The sequence below is a fragment of the Vanacampus margaritifer genome, chromosome 3 (genome assembly GCF_051991255.1).
Source record: "Vanacampus margaritifer isolate UIUO_Vmar chromosome 3, RoL_Vmar_1.0, whole genome shotgun sequence".
NCBI lineage: Eukaryota > Metazoa > Chordata > Actinopteri > Syngnathiformes > Syngnathidae > Vanacampus > Vanacampus margaritifer.
Genome location: NC_135434.1, coordinates 18,713,341 through 18,736,484, shown reverse-complemented (window position 1 = coordinate 18,736,484; position 23,144 = coordinate 18,713,341). Strand labels below are relative to the sequence as shown.

Genomic DNA, 23,144 nt, shown 5'->3' with positions numbered 1-23,144 from the left:
TTACGAGGGTATTATTAAACAGCATAAAGTGGAGCTTTAATTGGAAAGCGCCATTGCATTTTCCAATTATTTGCTGCAAATTAAATGAAGATGCGCACAGTTTAATAAGAATTCTAATATTGTTTCTGGAGACTCAAAAATCACTGTCATCCTGTCAAGATATTTTGCAAACCCAAGTTAATTTTGAGCTTTCTATTTTCTCTCCTCCTCTTCCTCTGAAGGATGAATTGTCTTACGTCTGTTAATTGAACTTCCTCTAATGGATCGGGAAATAATTGCACTCCATATTACTCTAGATGAGGGCCGATGTCAGGATTTATTTTTGATTAATGGGACAGATATGCAAATGTATGACTTTTTATTAGAATAGGTGGATGTTTGCTGAATTCCGTGCAGGGGACTTGGCTTTCTCTGTTATCCGAGTTTTATACATTTATTTTGGGTTGAACGTATTATTTTTTGACATATTTCAAGAATGCCATTTCATTAGATACAATTTTCCATCATAACAGACCTAATTGGGAAGGCAAAGGATCAAAGCGAGCACAGAAAAGCATACGATTGCTATGAAAACTTGATAACTCCTCAAATGAACTTGAACTGTCAAGTGAAAGAGGGTAAAAAAAAAAACGAAATGTGAATAGGTTTTAATATTCTGGTAATAAATGTCAAAGCGCCTGCACATCACATCTGTACATAATGTGACTGCTGATGACACATTTCCCAGACATGTTACCTCTCCTCCCCTCAACCGGCTTTTCTTTCGCGTGTTGGGGTTTTTTGTTTAGTTGGGAAGTGACGGAGGGTTTAATCAAGAAAGCAGGCAATTCATCAATCCTAAAGAAGGCGCCTGTACGAGGCTGACAGAGCGCACATGGTTTTAGAGCAACTCGAACCTGGCCAGCTGTCAGCTTGCACACACAGACTCCCACGCACACACAGCACAGCTACCATCACACTAACAGTTAACAATTAAATAGGTTGTTGTCTAGGTCATACAAGGTCCTCGGGCAATCACATTGTTAATGAAGATAAGTTCTTTTCAGTCATATTTTGATACTGCGAGACAAAAAAAAAGATGCCACACATGGACATTTTCGTCTTAACTTTCAAACATATGAAGACTTATTTTGATAGTCATTTTATGATCAATGAAAGCATATTTTTGCAGAATGGATGAAAATTGTGTGGTATTGAATTGATGAAAATAAACATTTCTGATGAGGTTTGGTAAAACAGCCTCAAGCTCGGGGGCTGCCTGTGCTTGAGCAGCAGGAGGAATCTTCACCACATGGTGTCTCTCTCCAGCTAGATAAAAAGCTGCCTGCTTCATTCACCTCATGACGTCACACAATCTTCAGACTGGAGCTCAGGTTCCACTTGGAGGTTCATGTATAGCTTAAACTATGCCTCTAAAATGTAATAGCCTCACGCTGGTTTAAGCCGTAATGTCCATGCCAAATAATGGAATGCAGGGTTAATAATATCTAAGTGATGTAAGGAGTTTTTACAGAGAGCAAAATTTCTCAGAAGAAGACTGTTTTCCGTATTTGTTTTTATTTGCCATTGATGCTCCTGACTTACAAATAACAAAGGGTTTCTGTTGCGGTGTGTCTAAATAAATCTCATCTAACGGCTAAAAACAAATTGAAAAAATATATATAATAGAGTAGTAACCTTCGTTACCCCATGTTGTCAATTATCACGACTAGTTGTTTAAGGGGAAAATAACCCAATAATCTTTTCAATATATTCTTTGCAGCCGCACTAATTTAAACACAGCATTCTGAGTAATATTGTGTTGGTGGAATATGAATTAAGCAGCAAAATCCACCCATTTTTTATCCACTTTACCACTTGATATCGATTGAAAATGACATCATAGTTGCCCAGGGCTCAGTTAATGACCAATCACACCTCAGCTTGCAAATGTCACATGACCAAACTCAGAGAACAGGTTAGCCTTGATTGCTCGTTACCTAACCCCTGAGCAACTGTGATGTCATTTTCAGTTGATAGTAAGTGGCAAAATGGCTGCCCCGTTAGACGGGAAATAAACAGGTGGATTTTGCTGTTTGGTTCGCGTTCTACAAATGCAATATTATTTATGTCATGTTTACACTAGTGGGGATGCGTAGAGCATATTATTGTAAAGTAAATATTTGGGTTGACTTCCCCTTTAAATCTATGCTTTTGCTAATGTCACCTGCATTAACTGGTGGAATATATAAAAAACAAAGAAAGAAAGAAAAATCTTTATTATTATTACTTTTGTGCAATATTTCCATCAGGTTACTTTTGATCGTATACAACCTACGTACTGAGAATGTGAACTTATATAATTTTTGTACTGTTAGTTTCCTTTTACTCCTACTCCTGCAATGCCTCAAAACTACATTTCCAATCTTTTTTTTTTTTTTAATGAATACTCGCTAAATCAGAGTTTCCATCAAAATGTCATTTTAAATACAGTGATAGTAAAATAATTTACGTGTTTAAGTCTGAAGAGTGAGAGCGGCTGTACCTGTCATGGTGTAGCCGCCACTGCTCTGTTGCTCATTGTCCGGCCTGCTGATGGTTCTCATGCTGTCAGAGGGAAAGAAATAATACGATGTCAGTCCATCAATAATAAACTTCACTGAGTGCCATATTAAATGGAAGGTTGCCATGTGTGTGAAATTTATATTCCTATAGCATTTATTGGCACGTGTTTATATGTAGCAGAGGCCCGGAGCGTCTCCAGGAATATTAACGTGTCTTGGTCCAAAAGAGAGACCGGAGCTGTGAAATCAAAGTTTGAGTCTAAACGGGGAAAATAAGGCAAAAGTTAAACCCGCATCGGTTGCCTGCGGGCTTGCGCAGATCTTCAGCAAGGCTTGAGAGCAGGATCTTGTTAAGTCTGGAGGAGCCATGGGATTCCATTATTCAAGGGAAGTCTGCTTTTACCGTTTCATGGCCTTGTATTACAGAAAACAGCACTGAATGCACTTTGTGGGCAGTTGAAGTTAACAAACCATATAAGATTGAAATCCTCATCAATCAAGCTATCACAAATTACACCCCCTGCCTCACCCCTACGGATCGATAAATCCACAGCTAGTGAGGGGGGGGGGAGTGCTTCAAGAGAGCTGCAAAACATGACGTGCCTTGGAGGTAGCTAAAGAATACCGCAGCTATAAAACAAACAATCTCATAATGATGACGCAAAGTAGTCAGTAAAATTATGAAAGTGGGAATTGCTATGATTAGAACGCACAGACATTAGACGTTATACAAGATCAGGTTAGCAACATTCTGGAGAAGTCACTGTTGTGCTATAAAGGCAGATTGTGGAGGCAAATGATGAGGAGTGGTTTGCTTGTTTATTAATGGACTATATATGTTCTATGCATATAATACATAAGTTCTATTCATGGATAGCGGTATTATGCTAGTTGGGAGGGATATCAAATTTAAATTCTTCAGTTGAAATTGCACCTCTGGAAGACTTATCTTATCCAGAGAGAAAAATAAATACAATAATTTCTATCAAGGCCAATAAAACAAGACTTCTGACTGGCTGTGGTAGCCTATTCATGAGTTCAAACCCGCAACTCAAATTTCTCTCCCCCTTCCTCATTTACATTTGCATTCGGCCATGTTGAATGCAGACCAATGGTGAATTTTTAAAAGGTTGGCATCAATCTTGTGGGGACGATTGCCATATTGGTTGCAGGCTTCTTTACCTTGCAAAGGTTGATTCTGCAGCTGAAAGGGAAGCTGCACATCTGTCAAATCACACAGACATCCAGCACACTGATGAAGTGCTGGTGAAAGGTATAAATGTATTATTATTTTTTTTTAGGAGTCGCTGTTTGATTTAGTCAATCAATATATGGCAAGCCCTTTGAGCATTTATTCCATATCCTTGATATCAGACAGTAGTGTTTCTCACTAGTTCAGTCTTTGCCAGCACTAGTTGGACAATTAGCCACACTAGCTATGCACTTTGTCATACAGCGGTAGATAGTGGTCACATTTGGACATGTGGTATCATCTGAAAAGAAATATATTAATTTTGTCCAACAACTCTATATTTTCATTATAATTTTACTTGAGTGGCTAGCTAGAGCTTGTTTGGTTTAAATGGCTAATTGTTAGCATCATAACTTGCATATATTATGTGGTACGAATCGTGTGACTATTGTAGAAAGCTTTCTATGATAGATGTATGTCTTAAATTGTTGAATTTGTTGATAATAAAAACATTGTAGATGATAGTAAATAATAATAAAGAGCACATATTTTGTGTTACTATATAAATTAAATGTGTTGGGTCTGGTAAAATCCTAATCCGTTAATGACCCCTTTACATTTGGAAATGAAGCCTATTACACTCACCATGCAAGCATTCATGTGTTCACAATCATGAAGCTTTCCACAAATAAATCTCGAGGGTTGCTTTTGCCATCTGCTCGCGTTGCAAGGCCGTCTCACTCCAAATTGGAATTTTCGAAATACAATTTTAGGTGCATTGGAGAGGCCGGCATATGGCAAATCAATTAGACAACTAATGCCCAAAACAAAAACATGGCAAGTGCATTTGCTAATCAACAGCAGTGTCGGGACTTGTATTATGGTGGCCACTGGAGTTTTGACAACAATTAATCCTCATTTCAGTCAAGGAGAGCCATATTGACACATATTGCTAATTTATTTGAATATTGAATTATAGTGTAGTTCCTCATCAAATTATAGTAAAACCGGGAACACAGCCTGGAAGATTTACACAATTACAACACCGATCAGGAGACTTCTGCTCCCACCAAATATGTTCGCGTTAAAACCATATTAGCGCTGAAAAGCACACCACAAGCTGTTATACCCTCTTCAGAGTTTTTGCAATTGCCATTTAAATCTTTTGTACAATGTTCTTTATGTTGCTGTATTGTCAATGTCTACGGAAGCGTGGAACTGCCAACTTAAATCATGCACTATAACTGTCATAATCTGTATTTGTTTTGTTTTTGCTTGATGTTATGTCTTGTTTTCTTATGGTTCATGTCTTTCTCATTATGGTTTTGTGTCCACCTGTTTGTCAGCCCCGTTGTCTACCAATCAGATCCCTCAGCCACTTGTGTCATATCCAGGTGTTTCTCATTGTCTCGTTGCTTTGCTCGTATTTAGTTCCTGGTTTCTGTTCAGTTCTTGTAGGATCATTTTGTTTGCTTTTGCTCCTCATCCTGGATAGTGGTCTTGTCTATGTGTCTATGTAAGTTTAGTCTGAGTGTTTTTTTGTTTGAATCTGTTTTTGACTTTAATTGTTTTTGATAGTAAGCCTAGTTTTCTTTTTATGTTTTGTTGATTAAACATTTTTTGTGAGCACACCACAGTCCTCATGGACCGCTTCCTGCATTTGGGTCCACAACTCCCCCCCACCCCTGACAATAAATAGAGAATAAACAATGTTTTACCTATTTTTTTTAATGTATTTACTTATTATTTGAATGTATTGGTATAATGTGGGCCAAATCCTTAAAGGTTATTTTTTTTCGAGTAAAGTGAAAAGTAAAGTAAAGTGAAATTATGGGAAAATGTTATGATTTAGCCTCGTATTACGCTCAAACGTATTTGCAAGTATGTATTTGAAGAACACATCTAAATACGTTCAAACATAGCCTACTCGGCAGTCAAAAATGTTTACCTCACATTGGCAGTTCCACGCTTCCGTAAATGTCATATAAATAAGGAAGGAGAAAATAAACTGAAAGACAGTGGCCACAGAAGTGGTAGTTTGCAGAGAGGCAAGATGATGAAGAAAGTGGTATCAGTGAAAACCCAGAGTTGTAATACAGAAAGTGGAAATCTCTTGTTTTGACACACATCCAGCCATGACAACACTTCCACACCTTCCTCTATGTACGCTGACAGTGCTGCTTTATAGGTGTCGCCGTCTCAGCCATCATTATCCTCCTTTAAGCTCAGTGTCACAGGCTGAAAAGAGGCACTCTCAGATTTTGGTGGCAAATTGCTGAATAGCATGAACTCATCAGATCTCCGCCAATCATTCAATCATCCGCGGCACTGTTTAGAAACCACTGCATTAATCACTGGCACTTATCACAACTTAGTAACAAAGAATTGTGGAAAAATTAGGTAGGAATAGATTTCAATACCTTTGTTAGAATGTCAGCAAGCACACAGACACACAGTTAGGGTGTCTTTTTCTCTCAACAGTATGGTGTATTAGGAAGTCTTGACTAACCAGCATGCAACACAAGCTGATGGAATCTCCTGCAGAGGTGCGCGAGTGTCACAGCCAGAAGAAGGCAGCGGGATCCGGAATGTATTGAGATGCCAATTCTGACGTGGACGACTCTTTAGTTGTCATGTGTAACAAAGTCAGCTTTTCAATGGAAAGAAAGGGATATTCAGCCTTGACATTTTTATCACACTACAATTTGATTTAAAAGGTGCCTGTGTGTACATTGGGCTACAATTGTAATAGAAATGTCAAAAACTGTGATCCAAGTGAAGCAGAATCAATGGTAATATTAGGACAAGGCTAATTTATGCTAGCATTCACTAGAGGGGTCAGATACCAGCCTTACCAATGACAGTTTTATCAGAAGAACAAGTGGAAGTGTGGTCATAAGAATGATGAGTGAAGGAGGGGGGGAGTGGGAAGGCGCATTTACTGGACACATTTCAAGGTTGCTTGCATAGTGCAGACAGTGGCTGGGGGTAATGATTTTCACCACAGCTACAAAATTTGTGGGAGAAAAAAATACGAGTGTTAGATGATATTTCAAGTGCTCGCCGCATACACATAACACGTAAGGTGGATTGGGGCAGTATGAGAATCATGTTCAAGTCTAAGGACACTAGTCTATATTGTTTGTTTTTTTTAAAAGCACAAATAAACACTGTATTTTGTTAGAACGCGTCTTTTTTTTCCAGTAAAATTAGATTTTTACATGTTATTTAATTCTGGTCACATTAGGAGGTAGGGAATTTGGATGCATGGTGATTGTTTTCAAAAAGGATTTATTCTCCTGGAAATAATACCACAAAAATGTATATATTTATTTGCATTACAACCAGTGGCTGCTTGCAGATTATTTTTTATTTTTCTTACCGGGGAGGCTCTATAAATAAATACTCTTATGAGGTGAGTCAGCTGGCCAGTCGCCACCGATTGTGACTCGTAGTGTATCATTAGCGCTTATCAACACCAACATCGCATGAATTTTTCACCTGACTATTTTAAGAAGCAGGATTTATATTTGTCTGGAAAATTTGTGACCTTTTACTGAGTAATGAAATACTTTCCCATACTTTTATCAAAACAAATTTATTAGAACAAGACTCAATGTATGGTTTATGCAATATTTTTTTTGGAATTAACAATAGTGGTGTTTTCTAATATTCTTACTATTTTTTAGATCAAAATGTTAATACACTAGTAAGTAGAAATTGTAGAACCAAAATGTATTCTCATTTTTTTTCTAGTGCTCCAATATAATTATTTTTTACTATCCATGAATTTTCCAATTTTATGTTTTACCTCAAAAATTATTTATGGATTTAGATTTATGGTTGTAGTTATTTTCTCGGATTCCTAAAAACAGAAAAAAATGTTTCAGTGGTTGAATGTTAGGCTTTTTTCTAATGGAAGTAGTCCAATGTTTTGCTCTTAACCAATTTGGACTATTTTTAGCAATATATTTTGGGTTTTGTTTGAAGACCCAAAAACTGTGGTTGAGACTAAGGAGCTGAACTACGCAGTCTGGAGAAGGCAACTTGCAAAGCTGAGATTGCTTGAGAAGTTATAAGAAAATACCCGTTGAGTGGTGCACAAAAGTCAAATTGAGAGGTAAAGAAATGTATTAAGGTTATCGGATTTTTTTGTGTGTGCATGTCAATATTAAAACAAATGCTAGATTTTAATAAATAACCAATGAAAAAATAAATTATTTAATTAATTTCTTTCTGTATTTAAAAACAAAAAACAAAAACAAAAAAAATTTAACAAAAAATGTAACTTTTGTCTTGATTTTATTGAATATTATTCTTTAACAGAAAGGTGTTAAGGAGAAACAAATAAATAACTTAATTAATTTATAATTATAATTTATTTATAAATAAATTGATTAATTTATTTAAAATGAACATCATCCAGATTATGAAAAAGTCATCATATTTCGCACACTTGTGAATACTAGCAACAAACAAATTGCTTCTGCATTTGTACAGCAGTAAACTCAACAGCTTTGCATCCTAAACATTTTAGTGGCTCAATATGTTGCAACAGCCTGAGCCAATAAGAACTAACGATTGCCTTTTATCCTTCATTTTCCTTCAGCTTCCTGTACTAATTGGTGAGATATAAAATATCACTTAAAAATGGTACTACCCGGCACTCGGCAATGATGCTTATGAAGGCCTGGCAAAGCTTAGCCCTATAAAAACATAATTGATAGCTTGGGTCCATACACAAACAGATCCCAGCCTGAAGCAGATTAACATTTAAGAGGAATGATCGCAGCTTTTAAAATGATCCTGCATGGTAATTAAAAAATGGATGATTGTTGAGTACATTTGATTTTTTTTTTGATGATTGTTAAAAACACTGATTGAAGAGCTAGCAGGAAGTTTTGTATAGGCGAGTGGGAGTCAATAGTAAGTAAGTCACGAGAAAGCCTGTTGCTGAATATAAAGAAAAGTACAGTATGGGATATTGCTGTTAAGCGTTACTCAATGAATTATGTATGGTATTACTCTCAAAAGAAGACTCGGCGTGCGGAATGAATTTGAATGTTAATCCAAAACCAGCAGCCTGTGATCTCAGCAGGCATCGGAGGGGGTGCGAGTTGCTTAGAGGTGCAATTCATCCCAACCTCTGATCCTCACCAACTTAAAAGCCAGCTTCAAAAGAGCAGAGAAATCACAGGTAAGCGTTGTGAAGGCACACAGGCATGCTCACATGCTCTGAATTTGTGGCCTTTTATTCAATGTATTTATTTATTCTCATTTAAATATATGACCATGTGAACAGTTTCTGACACTGTGAAGCTTTTATGTGGCTTTTACTCAGCTCAGCAAATGATGGCAAAGCTAAAAGCCTCGTGCTCTGGCAAACATGCCAGGATTCTCTGCCAAGATCACTGTGACATCGTCTCAGCTGTTTATTTACAATTTGCAGTGGAAATCCCCAGGTCTTCATTGTGATAAATAATTGAGCTTATCAGCCTTGGAGTTCACTGTGAGGCCCGAGGCAGAGGATGCGGCGGCAGCCTGAGCAGAGAGCGGACACGCACACTCCAGCATGCCAAAAATCTTGGAGCTCTCCTCCCTTCCTCTGCAGCTGTTGCTCATTCTTCGGGCTACTTCTCCCGCTGTTTGTGTGCACAACACTGCTGTCGCCCAAATCAGAAAGTGGCCTGTCTCTGCCTTGTGGGAACGCCATTTAATGACATTCAACGCTTTTTAATGACCCGCAGTAACCCTGAATGAACATGAAATAAGAATCACATGGACACTGATTTGCCAAGTATTACCTCTCAGTGTCAGCGGGGGCATCATTGTTAACTGTGTTGGATTTCTGCAGAGATGACTGCAGATGAGGAACCTCTCCTATTCGATACCATATCCCCATGTTTTTGATCTCACTGAAAAACAAAAATGAAATTATATGCAGAGAAGGTTATCAAGTCTTATAAGATGAATGCAAGCCACAACATACATCCAAATTTGGATCTCAGATTTGAGTCACCAATCGAATTGTTTTTTGGATCAGAAAACAAAACAAAACAAGATATATAAATTTATTTTATAAAGCACTTTTGCCCATTAAATAATAATAACAATAAAATCAACTCAAGATGTCTAATTTGGTTGTTTTAGGATATAGGAACACAATTTTAAGTGCAATAAGAGGCAGATACATTCTTATTTTATATCTGGTCCATGTATAAAATAACAAGGTATTAATGGCTTAACGTTGTTTTCCTAAAATCTAAATGTCAATATTTGACATTTTGAGTTGAATGTTTTTATTTATTGGAAACGGTCTTTTTTTTTTTAAATAAATGAAGACAAAGTTCTATTATCTTTTTTTTTATAATAAAAAAGACAAAATGCAATTTAAGGCATATTCCCTTCCTTGGAGAGTGAATTATAAAGTAGCCTAGGCCCAGGATATTGAAAAAGTAAAGATAAAGTAAAGAAAGCTAGCCAGGTAGGTGTCTCTCATTACTGTTGCCAGTCCTTTTTTTGCACTTCAGGGCCACTGTACCAGCCAGGCACTAATGCTAACACTATCTTTTAGCCGCTAACGTGGGAGACTTGCGGCATATCATACAATGACGACGTAATTAACTAGCGGTTTTTAACATCCTAACATCTTTCATCATTGCTTCTGTTTCACTGTGACATGTATGAGCACCATTTTTAACATATGCTATAATTTCAAGCCAGCTATAGTCATAGCTATAGCTATAATTTTCAGTGGTCGGCAACGTACCCCAAGCTGGTGTAGTGAACAAGATGATGCTTGGATTTGGCAATGATCTGGAAGTCAAATACAGCCGTCTCCGCAGCTGTACGTGGGCCCATTTTCACACAAAGCCTCCTCTTCCTCATGGCAGGCTCCTCTGATCAGGGAGACATGAAAGAATCAGGCAATTGTCACCATGTATTCAAGTTTTTTCAAGCCAAAAACGGATCAAGGGGCCTCATTTTCGTGCTTGGTGCAAGTCTTTCTTTTTGTATTTTCCTAGACGACTACAGATCGGGAAGGGCATTGCTCTGCTCTAAACCTTTGTGGGAGGGAACACAGCTGACTCTCAGCCAATCGAAGCGGCTCCCCCCATTAATACATTCAGCAGAGAGAGGCATATGTCTTTACACGGTAAACAAGACTTTCTCCCGCACAAATATTAAGATGAGTTTTTTTTTTAATACTAAGCGCCTGTCTACAAAAATATGGCCCGAGGTGTTTTCCATCACCTCAAAATCTTTTTATGCTAATATTTGACTTTCTTTTGGCCATTAGACCTAGAGAGACAATGGCTTGATGAATCAATTCAAAAGTATCACATAGACACCCAATTCAGTGCATTATAGTGTTAGTTTGTGTGTAAAAACCAACAAATCAAAACAAAAAGCTACAAATCGACATGGTCCTCCTTCAGCATTAATGCACGACAGGAATTTAAACTGGTTTCGTCTGAATAAAAACACAATAAGTTTTGTCACACGTATAGTACATTTATAGTACAAGTAATTAAATATTAAATTTTACCATAGACAAAAATAACGTAATGCCTTTTCTTCTTTCTCACAAGAAATGCCATCCTTCTGTATATTGCTTCTGTGCTTTTCTCATTTATTTCCCCAGCAACACTATGAGTGCAGCATAAATGGAACGATAATAAAAATAATAAACAAGCTGTCCTTGCTCCACACACCAAAATATTATTACATTTCCAAGGCATGGATGGTGAAGGGGAAATACATAGCACTCAAAAAGCACTAAAGCATCGGGGAATGCATTTCATTAATATTAGATAACCCCCATCCACTTGTCCTCTTCCCAAATAAATACATAAATAAATAAGGCCCTCATAAAGAAAAGCACAGCTCCAGCTTAGATAAACAATGACTCATGATTCTCTCCTGTTGTACCTCTGGGGTAAAATGTTTATTTTATTCCCACAGTCTACTATAAACTAAGCTAAGCTGCAGCCATAAAACTTTCACAATCTCAAGCAAAGCTGCCCCCTCCATTTGAGCTGGTCAGGGAGTAAGAAGGGGTGAACCAGGCTCGGGTCTACATTGTCTGTTTCTTACTTGTGTCCAATGTTTCTTGTACTGCAATGAAGCCCTCTGGCAATGCATCCTTAATGTCAGTCAACTTTACATCCACAACAACGTCAGGGCCCTATAACAGAAAGAATCGGACATCACTGATGCAACGTCAGCTTTCATAACGATGTCGGATAAAGCAATTGAAAAGGTTGGGTTATTTTGGAGAGAAAGTGTCGGATAAACTGTGGTTTACTAAAAACAAATCCCTCAACACATTGGAGTTGGGGTTGACAATATAGCTGAAATAATTACAGGGGGTTTAATGAGGCATTTTTTTTGAGAAAGTCAGCGATAAATTAATTGTTGATGTACAGTGATAAATGTTAACAAAGATATACATCTATCATGGCTTTCTGTTGAAAAAAGATTGCATTTTCATCTCCTCAGTTTTTTCAGGATCGTGTTAAAGAAAAAAAAATCTTTGACCAAGTAGTGTACATAAGTAAGCATAATCATACTATAAGACAAGCTAGTTTAAACTTTTTAGCATTTCCAAAACCTAAACAAATCTTCTCAAATCGTATCTTTATAAAGCTATTACATGATGAAATTTACTATCTGATACTATTAAGAAGATACAAGCAAAATACACATTCAAGAAGGAGTTAAAAGAATATTTAATAAAGTTGCATGCATGCACACTATATATACTGTTTAGTCATAGCTGTGTAATAAATGGGTTGAGAAGAGGAAGTGTTATCTGTGAAAGGGTGCTGGTTTAAGAGCATTCAGGGGCTGTGTCATCTGACATTTTCAAGCATGACTCTTCCATGACTCCTTAACATTTTCATTTTTGGGCATAATAAATTGCAATAATACACCACTGCAGAAGAAAGTGGGCTGATCCAGGCGTGACTTGATGGCTGGATTCCTCTGCTGTATTTGCTTGACAGTCATTGCCATTACAGATATTTTTATTCATAGTTTTTACACTGACTTAAGGACGAATATGGATGAATGTTATTACTATGCATGGGGTTTATTTATTTATTTTTGTATTTGCCTCTTTTGCTGGGGACTCCCCCCCCCCCCCCCCCGCATCAGGACGTGACAAAGGGGGTTCATCTAGTTTCAACCAGAGTATGATAAATCACAAACTATTTACTTCCCACCCATATAATTCAAGGGATAATTTTACAGAATCTGCTTTTGTCGTAGACAATTATAGCGGGACCTCCGTTGACTGGCAGATAAAATAGCTTTTGTTGATAGCTCTGTCGTGTTTTATTTGTGTCAAAGTCTTTAAAACAACGCAGACACACATTTTAAGATAATAATCAGGAACAAGGGCAGTGCTATTTGTATGCTATGCACTAGCCAGCAGTCCAGATTGAACTTGGGCATGAGGCAGCTGCTGCCACGTTATCAGGATGTTAGAGGACATTCTGTAAATAAAAAAAAATCCTGTCAAAACAGTCAATGTGCAGATTTTGTAGAAAGTCTTTCATACTTTACCATTTTAATGACACTTCATTAGGTAAACCTAAACAAGAGAGCTGAATCCTGATAACAACTAATTAGTTTTTGTTTGTATTTAGAAAAAAATAAAATAAAATTGTCAAAATTAGTTTTTGAGACTCAGTAATAAAAGTAGATATTCTAATGTTAATGGGTCAAGTACAGAAAATCAAGTACACTTCAAGATACAAACAGAAATCAATAGAATGCAATGGATGTAAACCAATCAAACAAAACATTATTACACATTTATTAAAATGTTATTAATAAATAAGCTGCTGTTGGAATTGACAATTAATAGTCATTGCCTATTATAAAATGAAAGTATTCATGTCAAGTAATCATCTATGCCATTTTCTCAACAGATACACTTTTGAATGACAAATGATGACTAGTTAAAAGCTCATTGTTATGTCACCAATAAGCAAGTAACCTCAGGATGTCAATTACATGCAAATCCATTATATGTAAAATAAATAAATAAATCTAAACCACACTGCCTGGCCTTTTAAAAATGTGATTAATCAGCGCACAAAGTATGTTAAAAGCCTTCTGGCTGTAGAACTCTCCTAAAGTAACAAACAGACAGACAGACAGACAAATGCAGAATGCACAAGGAAAGTAATACTTTACATTCTACCACTTACAGGTTTTCTGGTGAAACAGAGGTAGCGAGTGACCTTGGATTTGAATAAGCCGTCCTTCCACAGGTCGGCATCAGAGCCATCTGTTGTTTGTGCTACCTACATCGGGGAAAAAAAAACAAGGAGGGTGAAAAAAATTCAGGAGGTGGGATAAAGTTAATGTATGTATGCCATGAGCATGTTGCCATTGTCTCTTCCTTGCATACTCTCCTTAATTAATGCTTGCCTACACCAGCGCTCCATCTCATTAGAGCCGTGCATGGGTAAAGGAGTCTTAGCCTCCAAAAAGCTGGCTAAAAATATCATCCCTTGGGAGAAGGCTGATTAAAGATGCCCTGAGAACAATCCGCTCTAATAAGGAAACCATACTTCTGTGTGCTTCCTTGGCAAAATAAGGATTATATATAATTTTTGTTTTTTAAATGTAGTAACCCCTGAGATGCGAAAACGGCACCTTGAAGTTTGACTGCTCTGCAGCCTTTGTGGATTCATCCTAGCGTTTAATGAGACAAATATTCCAACAGTAAACTGCTGAGGATAGAATGCAGTTTAACGAGTGTGCAGAAATGAGGCTACACCCCAATAAAGGAGCATCTTGTCCTTGTATAATAGGCTCATTCATAGTTATAAAAGATTGACGCATGCAGTAAGAATAATAGATTGCATCATATTGACAGCGTTTGGCTGCCACAAGTCAAGCTCAAGGTCCTAAACAACATCGCTGTGTGTTGAGCGGGATAAAATATAACCTGCAGACTCCTCTATCGTTGAAGCAAATATGCTTGGTTGAGGCGTCATGTTCCATTGGCCACAATGTGAGAATCACCTAAATAACTGCCAGGGTTATTTTCTAAAGGGATCCTTTACAAAGAAGAGTCAATCTAATGAGGTTCATTCAAATGAAGAAGTCATAGATCTCTGCACCCACCCACACGCATTACCCCCCTTGACAATAATGATGAATGACCCCAGTGACTGGGTGGGGGGGAACATGGCACGGGGAGATTCATGCAAAACCACCACAGACAAGATGGGATTGGGGGGGGGGGGGGGGCAGAGATAGTGAAGTGAGAAAGACAGAGTGAGTATTAGATGAGCAGCGAGCTCTTTCCTGGCTGGGCGTCACCAACAGCACTTCAACTAAAAGTCCCAGAAGGAGCCCATACATCACAGACCCTTCCTCTTTTTTACAAGACAGGCCGTCTTGGCCACTTTTTCCAGGTCAGTAGTCGCGGCATTCTGTCAGCATAAGCAAAGGTCTAGTTTTGTGAAACCCAAAGTCAAGTTGAAGAGTAATGAGGGCACGGTCCTCTTAGGAGGCACCTCAGGCATCATCCTGCCACAGGCGGGGGTGGGGGGAGTGGGGGGGGGTGCAGCGTGAAAGGCCAACTGCTTAGCCGTGTAGCGGTTCGCCAACGCTTTCTTCCGGTTCTTCTTTGTTATTGCAAAGTGCTCAGTCAATGAAGTACTACGTGTGAACGCCAGCAGATGTCAACTCTCTGCCACTGAAGTCTTTTGATTTAAAAAAGCAATGACAGTTTCAAGTGTGACACCCCAAACATTTCAACACGGATAAGACATGTAAACAGGTGCTGAATTTTCTAATAAAAGATCTCAAGAGACCCGCATAGACAACACAGACACACAGCTGTACATAAAACAGTACTCTGGAGACAGAAGCCACCAAGGAATACATAGAGGAAACAGAATGGCAAAACTGATTAAAGTCTTCACTTGTTTAAACAGAGAACAAAAGCCCAAAATAAAAATTCGAGTTTGGATCATTGTCAAATTGTACACCTTTTGTGCGCGTCTGAACAATGATGCCATGTATGAATTTCAACCATTTTGCTGCGGCAAATAAGTACACCGTTTTAATTAATTGGGCTGAAAATTATCATTCATTAATGACAAACAATACACCTTTGTTGGTCGATTTATACCAGCAAGATGTAATGACATGCAGAACATTCACTAGATGGCAGAAAGGACCATCAACCTCTGTAGCTACTTGTTGCCATTCACACAACTGATAAATAGCATTCAACTAAACTGGCCTTCAAGTAAAATGAGACTAGATCAGAACCATTTCAATATACAGTACATTATATACTTTGTGCAACATTTTTGTTTGGTGTTGTGCTGTGAGACTTCTCTAATGTAAAACAGTAATAGACCACTAGCTAGGTTTATGCCAGAAATGTTCTTTGGGTGGTGGTGGGGCACTGTAGCCTGGGGCAGCCACCACCTCTAAATAATGTATGCCCATAAATTGTAATTCCAAAAACATAAGTTGATAAAACTGCAGAGAAAGTTGTTGAGTTCCAATAGCCAATCCAAAAATGATCTTAACACATAAGGTGATTTTCCATTACGCATAAATTGCAGCTTGTTTTGTTAAAGTTGCAAAGTTGTTTTAGGGATGTTACAACTATGTTTTGGGTTGGGTCATGGGATTATTGTGTTATGATGTTGCCGTATTATGCTGATGCAGTTGCTCATGGAGGTCAGGGGGGTCAGTGTGTTATGGATGTGTTATGTTTATGCAGTTACTATGTCCCTTATGATGATAAATGTTTGATGATCAAGTATTAGCTTCCCTTAGTTTGCCTAGTCTTATGCAAATGTCCCTTATGATAAGAATTGCAGTTGCTATGACATTAGTCACTCTTATTTGACCATAAAATGCCTTCATTCTGTCATATAGAATTGTTCCTTGACCGAGCTGGAGTTTCAGAGTGACACTTTTTTCAGTATGTTGCATTTTCTTAGCCGAGGTTTCCCTCAGCATGTTGATGTTTACTGTTACTCCTCTTCCATGCAAGTTGTGTTCCATGTGTTATGCATCCAGCCTTTTTGGGTTGGGTTACTGAGTCATAGGTGACTGTGTTTTAGGTTGGGTCGTGGAGTCATTGAGTTATGAATGTATTATGTTTATGCAGTTACTATGAACCCTACAATGATGATGCGTTGCCACTCTTAGTTTGTCTAGTTTTATGCAAATGTCTCCAGTGATGATTATGTGGTCAGTTGCAATGCAGTTGCTAAGTTCCTTGTGATGATGAAGTTGTCAGTTTCTATGCCGTAGCTATTTTCTTATTCATGGTTCTGTATTTTGTCATACAAGCTTTTATTCTGTCATGTATTGTGCAAGACTTACTGAATGATTCTTGAGTCAGTACATCGAGATCTATTAGCCTGAGCGCATCAAGGTTTTCTATCCCAACTCTTCACAAGTGTACTTCCATGTGTTCGAGGTTGCTTCCATATGTCCAGCCCTGCTCTCTCAAACAAGGTTTCTATGCATCCAGCATGCTTAAGGTTCTTAGTCAAGGTTTCTCCATCAAGTGTTTTCTTCCGGGTCATCTTTTTTAAATTTTTTTATTTTTTATTTTTTATTTTTTATGGATAGCTCAGTATTGTTCATTCGGTAATTTTACCGATTTGACATGTCATCATCATTGCTCTCTCTTTAAAAAAAATTAAAATTATATATATATATATATATATATATATATATATATATATATATATATATATATATATATATATATATATATATATATATATATTGTATGTGGGTGAGAATGTGTATGTGCATGTGCGTGTGTGCGTGCGTGTGAGTGTGTATTCATTAGTTCACCTAAAACCTATTAAAAAAATCCCATACCGTTCACCTAAACCGAACACTTCAGAACCCAGCCAGAGCCGTGAGGCCGTCAGGAGACCAGAGGAAGGACCAAAGAAAAGAAAGGAACGTGAAATCCAGCACCGACCAGACACCACCCACCACCCACCGGGCCACCAACCAGAGTCCTTCACCAACCCCAGAAACATCCAAATTCCAACAAAGGTCAAGGTCATCTGAGTCCAGCCCTGCTCTCTGCTGTTACTTTGTATTTTTATTATTTTTTATATATATAAAGACTTTGTTTCCCAACTCCTGTGTCTTGTCTGTGTCCTATAGCCAACACCCCACATGACAAGGGAGGGTGTTTGTCTGGAATGTCTTTTGTGTGGTCAAAATCACATTAATAGATATGTGATAACATACTTTAATTCCAAGAGGAAAACATAAACTTGAGAGAAGATTGAACCAAGTGGTAAAAGCATGTTGCCTCTTGAGAAGGGTTGAAATAGGATACGCTGATTACCGAAACTATTTTATGTGCATATCCTTAAATACTGACAAGCAGTTTGAGCTTCTTACCCCTGATCTCCCAGCAAATGCAAAATCAATGTTATGCCTCTTGAAATAGATGCAAATTTTAGTAATGAGTTTATGAGAGTAACAAGTCAAATGCTTGCGAATTTGAAACACACCCCGATCCCCTTCGCAACCCTTGCACAGTCAAAGTACGCCTGAGTGTGCGCATGGCGTTTGATGTTGGGTGGCTGCTCGTACTTGAGCAAAGCTGCAGATCCCAGTGGAACAATGTTTGATCTGGGCTTGTGCTCTCTTGTGTTGGAACGATCTGCTGAAGTTCAGAGATGAGAACACACAGCACAGCGCACCATCAGAGAGCAAAAGACTTAATCAGCCCTTTGATTTATCGCATAAAGAGTAAGGTAACATTGGTAAGTAAGTAGTCAGGGTTTTAAAAGGAGACTAGCCTTTGAGGGCTAAAAATCAATACAGCAGTGTAATATTCCCAGACTGCCCTTCTCGGTAAAATAACCGTTGATTTCTTTGCATTATGTGCAGATAAAAAAAATTTTTGTGTGATGTTCCTTATGATTGGAATATTTTTTTAAACACTATAAAAGTTATTTCTAATGCAAAACTCATTGCAAAGGTTGGTTTTAATAAACAATGGTTAATACATGCAAATAATTATATAAAATATGACATTACGTTCATGTCTTGGGGACTTCAAGGTGTCATATCCAGCGGAACCACCAAAGTCAATCACAATTCTACAAAGCTACGGTAATTGTTTTTTTTTATGTGGCTGAAAAGTATATATACGTGTAATTTATTGTATCTTAAAATGAATTGAGCTATAACATTATGTATTTTTTTAAAGGTGCAATTTACAGATGTAACGAAATGTTAAAAAATTACGTGATTAATCGTGATGAATCCAAATTATAAAATGTGAATAATCTGATTTAAAAAATCCATCATGACAGCTCTAAACAAGCAGAAGGGCCCAATCACTTATATCCTTATATATATATGCTAGTGCAAAAGCAAGGGAAGCAGTGCAAAAGCAATTAAAAGAGCAAGTGGGAAAAGTGGTGCTATTGAGCTTTTTTGGTCATTGTATAAGTCAGAGCCTAGCATAGTCACATTTTATGCAATGTATTTTATTAGGAGAATTTCTGGTTTACTTGCACACAATCTTGGACGATCAATTCAACAAAAATATAAAAATGGGAAATGCACTTTCAATTATACATTTCAATAGTAGAAGTCTCTACAGATTTTTTTTTTTTAATCAAAGAATACCTGAATAAATTAAATAAATTAAAAATAGTTGCCATATCAGAAACTATAAAAAAAAATAGTGACATGGGACTGGAAGGATATGAATTGTTTGCAAAAAATAGGGAAAATAGAAGGGGAGGGGGTGTCAAAAGGTCAACATTATGGTAAATTCAATTGAAATAGAAAGAGTGTATGAAAATTTATTTATTAGAGTGGTTATTGATGAAAAATTATGTTAAAGTCACACATAGATAATGTCAAAAGGGAAATGTCAAAAATGATAGGGATACTCTCTAAAACTAAGGATGTCCTGAATAAGAAATCATTATACATATTATATTGTTCATTATTAATACCATATCTGACTTTTTTATGTGGAAATCTGGGGAAACGCCTGTAAAACAAATACCGATCCTGTTTTCAAACTGCAAAAAAGAGTCATAAGAATTATTAATCGATCAAAATATACAGAACCAACTCATTCTCTATTTATCAAATCAAATACAATGAAATTTTTCGACTTAATTGAATTTAAAATGGCACAAATAATGTATAAAGTACACAACAATCTACTCTGCCACAGTACTCAGAAGCTGTTTGAAATTAGAGAGAGTCCTTATAACATAAGGGGTACAAGTGTCTACAAAAAAATAATAAAACAAGAACAAATATTAAGCAAAGGTGTGTTTCTGTAAAAGGTGTTAATTTGTGGAATGATTTTGGAACTGACCTGAAAAGATGTCAGTCACATGCTGAATTAAAAAAAATGTTTAAAAGCAAAGTTCAAAAAAATGACTTACATCTGTCATGAGCTGTTAAAAATGTATATATTCTGTAATTTTTTGGATTTATCGGTAGTGTAGTGAAAAGTGTATATGTGAGTATGAGGATATGATTCATAAATGTATTAAGGTATAAGCCTATGAATTTCATGTGCATATGTCGCTGGCAAATGTGTGTATGTTAAAGTGCACTTGTATATATGATTAGGTTTACACATTTCCTTTTGTTGCCATCCATAACAGTACAGAGGTGGCAGAGAACGCTTTAGGTGGCACTGGTTGAAGATCGATGGGAAGGTGCTGCTAAGTCACAAGCTGAAAGCTCCTCAATCTCTTATGAGTCACCTGAGTCACAAGAACTGAAACACCTGGTTACCTCAGTATAAGGTTAGGTAGTCCTAAAGATGTGCTGTAGCTTTACAAAACATTCAAATAAGTCATCACACTGCTCTAACAAAAGAAAAATAAATTATATTGGATGACTGCCAACATCATACTGTAGATGGATCTTATGTAAATAAAAGCAGCCATACACTATAGAAATGGAACACAACTTCTAATTAATCACTCACTGTTATTTCCCCCTGGATTTTCAATTCTTCATTAATTGCTTTCAGCTTTGTAAATTTGCAGACATCACTTGGGTAAGGTACATTTATATTCTACAGTTCGAAATGGAAGGTCCATAAAGATATGTTTGGATGTGTGAGCTTGACTGAGACTTGACTTTAGCTTCACAAATATTCTAATGGAAACATTGCAAAAATCCAATATTTCTTAGAAATTCAATAGGTATAGCTCTGGCAATGTTATTGTTGGATTAAATCATTTGAATTTTAGAAACAACAAGCAAATAAACAACAAATGAATTAAAATTAAAGTATAAAGATTATATTAAACTGATGTACTAAGATTGATGGGGATGGGGAAAGTCAACCCCACAAAACTTCTTAACAATAACATGTTCTATGCAGCCTCACTAGTCTAAATACGGTATTCTGGTTAATATTGTGTTAATGGAATATGAGTTAAGCAGCAAAATCCTGACATTTATCAATATCAGAAGGTGGCCATTTTGCCACTTGCTGTCGAGTAAAAATGACATCACAGTTGCTCAGGTCTCAGGTAACAACCAATCACAGCTCAGCTTCAGAAAACAGGTGAGCTGTGATTGATTGTTGCCTGAGACCTGAGCAACTGTAATGTCCTCTTCAGCCGACAGCAAGTGGCAAAATGGCCGCCCCCTGAGATGGAACAAAACAGCTAGATTTTGCTGCATAACATTTCACAAATGAAATATTAATCAGAATGTCATGTTTAGACTAGTGAGGTCACATATATTGTTAAGAAATGTTTACGGTTGACTTCACCTATGACAATATTGTACCTACGAAGGCAAAATATGTTTTGATGATATGCGGTAATTACTAGGGATGTGCCCAAAAATCGATTCTCATTAGAATCGCGATTGTCATTTATTACGATTTGGAATCTATTTTAAATGTCCCAAAATCGATTTTATTTAAAATATTTTATACTGTCTTGCCTTTGTGCGTGCCTTTATTGGGAGCGTTGTTCGTGTTGTACCTGATTTGGCCACTGAGGGGCAGTGTGGTTCCACGCGGTCTAAAACATTGTTAAGTTGTAGCCACATTAGAGAGTAAAAGGAAAAAGTCACGATCAAGTTATTACAATAAAAGTTGTTTTTTTGTTGTGTGGAGCCGTTCTTTTGAGTGATAAAAGTGCCGCGGGTAGCGCGCTAATTAGTATTAGCGAGTCAGACTGGAGTAGATAATTTCAATTCCTTGCACATCTATAGATTGAAGCAAAAATCATTGTCAATCAAATCATTTTAAATAAAAAAATCGTCATTAATCGAAAATCGATTCTGAATCCAATAGCAGGCCCAAAAATCGGAATTGAATCGAATTGCAGATTCCCATCACTAGTAATTACTTACAACATAGTAGTCATCTGGAGCCTGTCTGTGTGAAGAAAGGATTCCGACTGCAGTGATAGGCTCTGTCGGCATCTGGTCGCTGGTCCCAGACATGACAATGTTCTGACAAAAACAAGGGGAACTCAGACATTTGCAATTTTTTCTCTCAATATATGTACTTGGAATATGTTAAAAATACTTGGTTAAACATATATAACTTGTTACAAAAAAGGAAAAAGCACAAAAAGACAGGCAGTTGAACAAATTGAGCTTTGCATCATTAAGCTTCATTACACAGAGAATGGACAATGCTCTTCCTGGCTGAAAGGTCCAGAACGCCACAATATTGACTTTGCAATGCGCCTTATTGGGATGTAAAAGAAAAAGTGTCCTTCTAGCAGAGGATCAAATGACAACTCAGACCAAAACAGCATTTGGAGACCACCCAATTACTTCAGCAAGTCACAAATTAGACAGAACAATCACATATTTTCAAGGAAGTCCCCATCAATTGCTATCTATCCCTGTCTAAGGGAATTTTGGCCTAATGGGTATGCAAGCCTTTTACAGGCTAAGTGGCTTTGCAAAGGTTTCTGATGCAACTTCATTCAATTAGCTTTAAAGCTTTGTTGTACTAACTGACAAAGTTAGTGCATTCAATCTTGATGTTTACAGAATCTATCCCAATTAGCTTGATCAAATTAAAGAATTCACTGCAGAAACAGCTGTCCCCTGACAAATGTTAGATTGCTGCCGGTATTCAAATGAAACAGAATGGCACGTTGACTAATTGAAAGACAGATCTCTTTGGAACAGGAATTTGAGTTTGAGGCTCAGAAACGTGACTCCTTAGAAGATGTGTTTGTGAAGAGCTAACAGAGAACAGAAAGATATTGGTAATAATGTGAAATTAATATGAAACAACCTTAGTGAAAGATGGTATTTGGGGCTAAAAATATTGTTGATTAATTATCAGGTCAAATGTAATGCATTTAAACTGCCTTTTCAAGGCTCTGTTGAAATAGTTTGTGTTGTGTTTG

The 23,144-nt window shown here is 37.1% G+C and overlaps 1 protein-coding gene across 1 annotated transcript in view; it reads right to left on the bottom strand.

The window, feature by feature from the left end:
* Positions 1 to 22,218, bottom strand: part of mvb12bb (multivesicular body subunit 12Bb) — a 39,983-nt gene extending 17,765 nt beyond the window's left edge. The window contains exons 1-6 of the mRNA XM_077561007.1: positions 22,126 to 22,218; positions 13,956 to 14,051; positions 11,833 to 11,923; positions 10,505 to 10,634; positions 9,540 to 9,650; positions 2,525 to 2,586 (exon numbers count right to left, since the gene is read on the bottom strand). Coding sequence (XP_077417133.1) covers positions 2,525 to 2,586; positions 9,540 to 9,650; positions 10,505 to 10,634; positions 11,833 to 11,923; positions 13,956 to 14,051; positions 22,126 to 22,218 — 583 coding nt within the window. The remainder of the gene's footprint in view (positions 1 to 2,524; positions 2,587 to 9,539; positions 9,651 to 10,504; positions 10,635 to 11,832; positions 11,924 to 13,955; positions 14,052 to 22,125) is intronic.
* Positions 22,219 to 23,144: the final 926 nt, after the last annotated feature.